The 10,893-nt window shown below is 35.1% G+C and overlaps 1 protein-coding gene across 1 annotated transcript; it reads left to right on the top strand.

The window, feature by feature from the left end:
* LOC107643831 lies at positions 3,284 to 6,156 on the top strand. The gene is made up of 3 exons (XM_016347589.1): positions 3,284 to 3,608; positions 4,251 to 5,243; positions 5,345 to 6,156. The coding sequence occupies exons 1-3, from the start codon at positions 3,284 to 3,286 to the stop codon at positions 6,154 to 6,156; spliced, it is 2,130 nt and encodes a 709-aa protein (XP_016203075.1).

Raw genomic sequence — 10,893 nt, forward strand, 5'->3', positions numbered from 1 at the left:
AAAAAAAATTGATTTATAGTCACAAAAATTGATTTATTTTACAAGTAAATTGCATATCAATCCACACTATTTTATTTTGAACATAAATTTTTAAAAGTATTCTCTTAAAAACTAGTCTTAAGAAAATAACTCAATACTTAATTTTAAATTACAACTAAAAAAATTGAATATTAAACGGGTAATTATAACAAGTTTTACCCAAGTTAGGGACCAAGGTACATAAGATTCGATCTAATGGTTTAGATTTTAATATAATGATTAAATTAAAAAAGTTTTAAACATTAAAAATTCAATTTTAAATTCAGTAAAATTATAAGAATTTATTGAATAACTAAGTTATTATGACCAATGATAGTCAGTAAATATTTGGTTCTAGAAAAAAAAATCTTATTACACATTTTAGGTTTTCTTTTGTAAAAAAATAAATCCAACCTAATAATCAAACCAAACCTATCTTATCATAAATTGATTGCATGGGTTTGGTTTACGATTTGTTCAAACCAAACCTAATTATAAACTCCTATATTTGTAGTTTTGTACTAGTTACTACTACTACTACATTCCAGTCTTCCTAAACCAAATTCCTTACTAGATATAGAAATAGGAATATTAGTAGGTTGTACTTCATAAAGTGCACACTTATCTTTAGGTTAAGTACGATTTTGATTTCTAAAATATAGGTTGAAAATTTTTTTTATTTTTTATTTTTTTTTATATAAAATTGTTTCTAAAATTTAAAATCAAATTTTAAAATCGTTTTTTTTACTTAAATATTAAAATTTTGGGCCAAATTATCCATAATAAAAAAATTATAAAATAAAAAAATAAGAAAAAGAAAGTGTTTCTACTCTTACAAATGAGAAGGAAAGAAAAAAAGGAGAAAAATAGAAGAAGAAGAAGAAGTTGTTCACAATCTACTTCTGCCTCCGCTTCCATCGTTACCTCTGTACGATTTTGGTCCTTATAGTAAGGACGATTTTAAAACCAAGTTAAACCTTAGAGACAATTTTGAATGCAAAAAAAAAATTAAAGACAAAAAAAAATTTTGACCTATACCTTAGAGACCAAAATCATACTTAACCCCTCATCTCTATGTTTCAACACACTTTTTAACTCTATTTGATTACGGAAATATTTGGTAACCAAAGAAAATCAACCAAAAACAGCCATAACTTACCTTATTTAGCATTCATTAATTATTGCGATAATTAATTAATGCTAAATAAGACAAGTTCTGACTTTTTTTTTTTTCTGCCTACCTAACATTACCCATTTGATTATTAATATGCTATACTGGAAACAAAAACCTAATATATCCTTCCAAAGCATATGACTAATGTCCCAAGCTTCTTTATTTGTTTGCTTTATTTTTTTCCCCCAAACTTCTTATATCTTCTAATAGATATAATTATATTTGGAATAAACTACTAAAAATATATTTTAAAAATTAAATATTAACAAAAAGATATCAAAATATAAAATGATAAATTAAAAATTGTTAAAATTAAAAACTGAGTTACTCGATGATTTATTATATTTGTCAAACTCTTTTAATATTTCAAGAATATTTTTTTGTTGTTTTCATCTTTTAAAATTGTCTTTATGGTGCCTAAATATTTGAAATGAAATTTTAATAATTTATTTGTTAGGTTTGAGCATTAAAAACTTGATAGTGTGTATAACTCTTTACACAAATGGTTTTTAATATAAAAGACTACTTAAATATAAAATCACCGGTTAATGAAATATAAAACGAATATTTAAATTCTAAACCAACCATGTGTCGGTAGTAATGTGACTTGTTCATGGTATTCAAAAAAAATCTGATCTGATCTCATGCTCAAGGATATTGCTTTTAAATCATTATTCTCACTCTGTTGATTTTAGGTCAGATTTGTTAAAAAAGTACTATGTAACTAATTAGTTTTGGTAGCTATAAAAATAATAATAATAAATTTAATTTTTTGTTTTGATGTATTGAGACAGAGATTGAGAGACTGAGACTCAGTATCGTGTTTGTTAGTTTAGAGATTGGTACTAAAATTTCTGTCTCTATCTCTAAAATTTCAGTATTTCAGTACCTCAAAAAAATAAGGACATAAGGGACTGAAATTTTTAGATATGAAGACTAAAACTTTAATAATATTTTATACCTAAAATACTTTTATTTCAATTAATTAATTCCAATTTTATCTTTTGTGCAAATTAAATTAGAGTTTCATTCTTGTTTCAATTCGTGTCTCCCATTTTGCACCAAACAGAATACTGAAATTTATTTCAATCCCTGTCTTTTAGTCTCTTTCTCTTAGTCTCAGTCTTTCCGTCTCTGTCTTTCCACCAAACGCTACCTAACGGAAGACAAAATGGTCCCTGACAACTCTAACAGATGACAAAATGATCCATGATCCTTTTGTTCAAAAATGACACAGTTCTTTCTCAATTTTCATTATATCTCGCATAATCCTAACATTCTAACAAAAGTGTCCTTTAATTTGGCTCATTTTTTTTTATATTGAAAACCTGTGCGTGTTATGCTTTGTAATGGAAACTATAGGTGCAATACGGGCGTATGGGACAGCTTTACGTCAATCTTAGAAGAGGGTATCCGGACCGTCCGATTTCTTTGATAGGATTTTTTTGTGTTACAAATCGGACGGTCCGATTTGTAGGGGGTAAAAATTCGAATTTTGGACATTGAAATCGGACCGTCCGATTTCAGGCGTTTTTATTTTTTATTTTTTTATTTTGCAAAATGCAAATCGGACCGTCCGAATTTAATATAATATCAATATTTCAACGGTCCAAATACAAATCGGGGGGTACGAATCCTTTTGTTTATAAGTGTATATATATATCTGTGTGCCATCCGAGCTTCCAAATCTCTTCTTTTCTTTCGAGTTCTTCTTCGTCTTCCTGGAGCTGTTCTAGCTCTTTCTTTAGTCTTTAGCAGTATTTCCATTGTTTCAGTTGATTATTAAAAAATTGAGAGTGGAAAATTATAGTAATGTGAGTGAGAAATATGGATGATAGAGTCCTTCTAAAAGTATATTATTTTGGTCAGATTTTGTTACAAACATCTGAAGGAGTGAAATTTGTCTGTGAAAATCCATTAGATATTGTTATTCCGTTCATAATTTCATTCGAGGAACTAAAAGGTGTGATTTGTGAGAAGATAGATCTTGCGGTGGCAAGAAAAATATCATGCATTTTATACAGGTATCCTATACCGGTATTTGGCGGATTCGTTCAATTTCAAACAAGATATATAACTGATGAAGCGAGCATGCAAGAGATGTTTTCAGTGTATATGGAAAATCGCGCTCAGATGCCGTTCATTGAGTTGTATATTAACTTTGAGCAATCTGAGGCCGACCGAAATATCGAACGAGAAGATTACAATAGTGATAGTGAAGAAGAGTTTGAAAGCAATTACGAAGTTGTTGGTCAAGAGGGAGATGAAGTTCAAGGTGACGGCACTTGGGAGGCAAGTGTGACGGACGTGGCAAATGCGTTGGCGAACGACCATCCGTTTGAGGAACCATCTTTCATGCGAGCGTTGGATTTGGAAGCCATGCATGCTCCGGAGTTTCCTGATTATATGAATGCAGGTATGTGATGTAAAATTGAGATAATTACTTGATGTAAAATTTATTTATGTTAGTATAACTGTAGTGAGTAACGATTCTTTAAGTTAATATTAAACCGTAGATTAACATGGTAGATATCGATTTGACATATGAGGAACTAGTTGGCTAAAAAATTTTAGTATGGAAGATGAATGTGTGCAATGCAATTATGTTGGTGGTACATGTATTTTTATTTTGATATGGGAATCAGTAATCGGACTGTCCGAGAACTTTGTAAGTTGGTTTTTAAAATTTTTTTAATATCAAATCGGAGGTCCGATTTGTTTGTTGTAATTTTTTTTATAAAAAAAGAAAAAATCGGAGGGTCCGATTTTTATTCCTAATAAATCGGATGGTCCGATTTTTATTCACAAACAAATCGGAGGGTCCGATTTTCACATTTTAAATAAAAAAGTTCCACCTTTGAGAATAACACCCTTATCCATCCATAATCCTAAAAAACTCCATTTCTACCCCAATATCAAAAAAAATTTCCGGAATTATTTATGTTAGAGGAAATTTTTGGTATGATTGAGTTACAAGTTATAGATAGATTTGACTTTTAATTTCAGTCGTGAAATATATGTTTTTAAATTTTTTAACGTACAACTGTTTTTGTGGCAGAAATTCCTATCGTCGCAGATGGTGAATTTGCTGTTGGAATGGAATTCAGTTCCAGGGAAGCTGTTATTATGGCGATGAAAGATTATACTATTCGAAGAGGTGTAGACTACAGAGTGTATGAGTCGGAGCCGCTAACCTTTTACGCCAAGTGCACGCAGTATGGATCAGGTTGTGATTGGCTTATCAGGGTTAGCATGATCAGCAGAAAGTACTGTTGGGTTATAAGGAGGTATAATGGTAGTCACACTTGTACTAGAGCAACCATATCACAGGATCATTCGAAGCTGGATTCGAACACTATTGCAGAAGCGATAAAGCCGTTGGTCGAGGCTGACCCGTCAATAAAGGTGAAATCAGTTATTGCTGAAGTGCAGTCAAAGTTCAATTACACCATCAGCTATCGGAAAGCATGGTTGGCTAAGCAAAAGGCAGTGGAAAAGATTTTTGGAGGTTGGGAAGCATCGTACGAAGCTTTGCCCATATGGTTTGAGGCAATGTGTCATAAGGAGCCATCAGCATTCGTCCACTTTGAGACTATGCCTGCATATCAAGGTGATGACTTGGTTACTGATATTCGGGTGTTGTCTCGAGTTTTCTGGAGTTACTATCCATGTATTAGAGCATTCAGACATTGTAAACCCGTTGTCCAGGTAGATGGGACCCACTTGTATGGAAAGTATAAGGGTTGTCTGTTGGTTGCGGTTTCACAGGATGGTAACAACAATATTGTCCCAATTGCATTCGCTATTGTGGAGGGAGAGACTTCTGATGCATGGCACTTCTTTCTTAGCAACCTGCGACAACATGTGGTTACTCGAGATGGTGTGGGACTGATCTCTGACCGACACGAATCCATTAATGCAGCTGTGGCCCGCAGTAACGGAGCTTGGTCGCCTCCTAGAGCCTTCCACATGTTTTGCATCAGGCATATAGAGTCGAATTTTTTAAGGAAGTTTAAGGCACCTTACCTGCAGAAACTTGTGGTCAATATAGGTAACACCTAGTAATTCGAAGTGCATAGTTAATAGAGTTATCTTATCTTCATGCAGTGATTCTCACATATTTTTTTTCATCTATTTTTTCTTATTGCACAGGATATTCGAGGACATTCCGCGAGTACGAGTTGCGTTTCCAGCGTTTACGGGAGCGGGGTGAGGCTTATACTAACTGGTTAAGCCGTATCCCCCGCGAACAGTATGCGTTGGCGTTCGACGGTGGTTACAGATGGGGACACATGACCACGAATCTAGTGGAATGCATCAACTCAGTCTTGAAGGGGGCACGAAATCTCCCTATCACTGCACTTGTCAAGGCGACGTTCTACAGGCTTAATGAGTTGTTCACACGAAAACGAGCCGAGGCGGAGGCTCGGATTAATGCTGGACATGTTTTCTCTGAGATTGTGACCTCCAAATTGCATGCAAATCAACTTGCATCAGGAAACATCCAGGTGAGGTGTTTCGACAGACAGAATGAGGTCTTTGAGGTGCGTGAGATGCCAAGTGGAGTGGAGTACGCCGTCGACCTCCGTCGACACCGATGTGACTGTGGTGAGTTCCAGGTGGATCGTATTCCTTGTCGACATGTGTTTGCATGTTGTGCGAATCAACGGCTAGATTGGCAAGGGTATGTACATGACGTTTATAAGATGGACCAAATTCGACGCGTTTACCGAGCCAGGTTTAGGCCACTTGGGAATCCTACTACATGGCCTGCATATAATGGGCCTCGATTCGTGCCCAATCCGTTCTTGCGACGGGTTGCCAAAGGTCGTCCAAGGATGACTCGTTTCTTGAACGAGATGGACACAAGAATGCTACGTGGTCCTAGGAGGTGTAGGCAATGTGGGGCTGAGGGCCACAGCCGTAGTAGATGCCGTCAAGCCAGAGGCAACAATGCTCAGTAGAGTTATGTATTTCACATTAAATGTGGTCCTGCTTAATGTATGACATTTGTGCTTGATATATGACATTTTATCCTGCTTAATGTAGGCAACAATGCTTGATGGTTGTTATTGCTTTTAAGTTGCTTTAATATTGTAATTGGACCAAATTTCTCACATTTTAAAGTACGCTATGTACAAAATTTGGATAAAAAACTTAATCACATTCATGTGCATATCCAATCAAAATTCAACGTCGCAACAACAACAATAACTGAAGGAAAAATTATTGATATATGACGACAGCAACCGATATCAGTCCATGATTTTTCCGCCTAATTCAAACATAGTAATGATAGAAATAAAACCTAAATGATAGTCATGAAAAGGTAGTTAACAACGACATAGAAAAGTTTACTCATAGACATAACATCTTAAATACAACATCCACTACTTTCTCATGGACCACTTTACATCTTTCACAAACTTCTTGCATTTTTTGGCGGCCTTCTTGAACACAGATGGGGTGAATCGATTAGCACTACGACGAGGCGGATCAACCCTCAGATTGTAGGCTTTGCCTGTCTCAGCTGGAGTCCGTGCCTCACCTGTACATACATTAATTTTACAACTCATCCAATGGTGAATGTAAAAATATTAATTAACAGCACCATCTAACATTGAATCTAATAATACTATTGAATAGCACCATCGAAACATGAATTTAAGAATAGAAATGAGTAGCACAATCAAACATGAATCCCATTATAATACTAATAAACAGCACCATCCAAAAATGAATCTAGTAATAGAAATGAGTAGCACCATCAAACATGAATACCATTATAATACTAATGAACAGCACCATCCAAACATGAATCTATCACAATAGTTACGAATCTAACCTCAATCAAAATCAAATGCTAATATGAACCTACCATAAGCAGTGAAAGAACAAAAGAGTTAACTCTTACCTAAACCTGCATCATGACCATAACCAGAGTCGTCGTCTTCGGATTCTTCATCATCCTCAGACTCATCGTCCTCCGGCTCGTCTACTAGATAGTCATCAGCCCCTTGCTCAGCTGCCATAGGATTCTCCTCAATTTGACCCATTGAAACACGTCTAGGGTCTTGGCTTATAAGAATTCCTCGACCACCTTCACTCCTACTAGAGTCTCCAGATACTACCCCTCCAGAAGTTATTGAGGGGGTACGGCACGGAAACCTCGCATCCAAGGAATACCTACCCGCCATAATATCAGGCTGATGGCTAGTATGTGACCGGCTAGAATCTGCAGCCATGAACCCAAGTAATTGGCTAAATGAAGCCCCCTCTCCTGTGTCAAACTGTGAAGAACCCCAGTATTGCTGATGTAAAGACATAGACGGGGTAAACAATGTCTGAGGTACATATGGATTCGAGGACTGTGGTTGTTCTTCTGGAGGTTGAGGTTGGGGTGGTGGTGACTGTGGCTCATCATTCTCCTGCTCGTCGGGGTCATTCGCCTGCTCTTGGGGGTCATCCTCCCTAACTGGATTACCATCATCATTCTCATGCACCATAAGATCCGACAAGTTCAGGTGATTGCCATATTTTTTACGGTACCAATCCATGTAAATATCTAAAGGATGATGTGGAGCCACTGGATTCTCAGTAAGAATGTGATTATACCTATTTGTCCACTGCATCACCCAAAATGAATGAGTCGGGGCTATGGTCCAGTCAAGATTCTTAGGACCAGTAAGGACCTCCCCGTGTGCCGGTTCCAAACTCCGTTCCTGGTGAGGGACTACCTGAATGAAACCGAACTGTCGCCTAATCCGATCAGATGCATGCCACTCAATGCATTCAAATGATACTAATGGCACTGTAGCGCTCCACACAACTGAGTCCATGTGGATTTCTGGAGGAATTGTGTCAGGATCAATGCGATCAACGGCATAGGCCTGCCACACAAACTGCACACAACAAAAGAAACAACTAATTACTAAACATCCAACAGTTATACTATAATTTCGTACATATACTCCTTTATTCAAAACAAACCTGGCCTTCCTGAAGATCATCAAATGCCTTCCTAAAGTGAGCAAGACTAAGATATCTATAGCGTCCACCTTCACGGTCCCAGTTACGCCACCTAATATAATTTATCTCATTAACACAGTACAATGCTAACTATGAATATACGATGTAAGTCAATAATGTTACCTGTTTGCAAGTGGAAAACTATGGGGCTCCCTAGGAACCGGGGCAAGATGTGGTAGACGGAGCCAAGCCCAAGCTAGCAAAAGTGTTAGCGGACCATCGATTTCTTTGCAGTCAAAACGAGAAGCCCTGCATAACGACCTGTACAAGTGTGCTAGGCATGCCGAACCCCAGCTATACTGTCTGATACTGCCAAAATCACGAAGCAACGGCAGAAACTTCCAGTGCACACCTACCCCAGACTTGTCTCCAAACAATATCGTACCAAATAACAACATAATGTGGACCTTCACGTACCTCTGAATACTGTCTTCATCAATGCACTGAATACGCTCCTTTAAATCCCGAAGCCATCCCAACTTTATAAAGCTTCCTCTACAGTTTGACTTACCCGGCACAGCTCCAAAATGGTGCAAACACTCAGCCTCTAAGGCTTCATGGCTACTCAAAGTCACTCCAGTCACTGGCATACCGTTGGTCGGAAGACCCAGAATCAAAGCCACATCTTCTAGTGTCACAGCGCACTCATCAACTGGAAGGTGGAAGGTGTGTGTGTCCGGATGCCACCTCTCAACAAGAGCATTTACTAGGCCTTTTCTGGCATTGAACTATTCCAATTTGAGAAACATGAAAAAAACCAGTAAACCGTAAATGCTCCTCCACAGCATGATTGTATCTATCCGGAGGCAACAGGTGATTACATGTCAAATTTCGTAAACCCTACAAAAAAAATAACAAATTATTAGTGAATTAATAGTAAACCTAACTCAATATAAAAGGCCCTAATTCTCTAATAATAGTAACTAATTTACTAGACTAACACAAATTTACTCACTAACATGCATGGACATATATAGAAACAACTAACTTAGTAATTATTTAAGTATCATTATTAAAAACATTTCGATCGAACTAATTCCCTAATAGTAGTAGCTAATTAAATTTCTATACTCATGCTAATTCAACACTATACATGAAAATTATTAATAATTATTAATAATTCTAACTATTTAATCTAACTCCAACATACTGTTACGTAAATATTTTTCTAGATTTCTTGTTACATAATGATTTATTTACATATTCATCGTTGAACGAATAATAATAATTCTTAGATCACCAACAGTTATAATTACTAACTAACTATTAATGACAACTAATAATTAAATAAATATAATTATTATTCAATTAATAATAGTTCACCTATTATTAAATCCTCAACTACAACAATATATTTACATTATATCAATTTAAATATCCAACAATAAATAACAATATGAAATTATCGTAACAAAATATATCAATAACATATATCATATATTACACAAAATCTAATTCTTAACCATAATTCTCAAAATTATTAGAAGAAATAATTAGACTAGCCGTAAACACATAATCTATAAAATTATTCCACCAACAACATCTAAACATATATTTTCTACTAACCAATTATATTAATGTAATTCAAACATTCTTATTCTTATTCATTACAACTAATTAAATCTAAATATATAAATTTTTAACTAATTCTTAAATATACATTTCTAAACCTCTAAAAATAGTAATAATAAATCTGTAATAATAACATAAATTTTGAAATAAAAAAAATAAAAATTTAACTTACATAATCAGAATGGCAGAGATAATTGACAATATGTAGTTCAGGACGATCAACATCTTTAACTTTTTTTTTTTTTGGCATTGTAATTTTTTTTTTTACAGTGCAAGAAGCAAAAATTTTTGCTACTAAAGATGAAGAAGCAGAGAACGAAATGGTGAAAACTTGAGATGGAGGAAGGGAAAATGACTTCTGAAGGAGAGTGGGGCTTCAGGGGGGAGATAGTCACGCATGGAGGGGCCACCGCTGCTGGGGAACTGCATGCTCGACACCTGGCCAGCAACCCACAAATCGGACGGTCCGATTTGCTCCCCCTTAATCGGACCGTCCGATTTTAGTTACCCTGACCCCATACTCCAGTATTGCACCCATGTACCCCATAATGCAGTCTCACACCATTCCTAGCTCCATAACAAAAATAAAAAGCGCTTTAATTTTTGTAAAAGATAAAATTAATTAAAAATTTAATGTAATTTTAACGGATGAAAGGCGCAAAGGGTCTATTTAAATAATAAATCTATCTTATTGAAAAATAAACATATGATGAATCATGCTAACGAGTTATAGCTCGAATAGCATTATCTCTTCATACTCAATTAAGAAGTTGCAGGTTTGAATCTCCTATGTTTGCTAAAAAAAAAATCTGATGAATCATGTCAAATGATCTATTGTCCTTTTCAATATCCATGAAGTGAAATAAAGATGTTCCCTTTCCTTTTCATATGATGCCGAAAAACATTTACCAAAAGAAAATTTGAACTCTTCTTCGTATGAATATGGATGCTGATTATAAACAAATAAGAGAATAATCCCCGAGTGTAAATATCCAAATAATAAAAATAAAATAACGTGAAAAACGAAATTTTATTTTAGAATAATTTGATTATTAGATTATTGAAGATTTTAATTTTAGACTAATTAATTTTTAAAAAAT

Source organism: Arachis ipaensis, chromosome B01 (genome assembly GCF_000816755.2).
Source record: "Arachis ipaensis cultivar K30076 chromosome B01, Araip1.1, whole genome shotgun sequence".
NCBI classification, from domain to species: domain Eukaryota; kingdom Viridiplantae; phylum Streptophyta; class Magnoliopsida; order Fabales; family Fabaceae; genus Arachis; species Arachis ipaensis.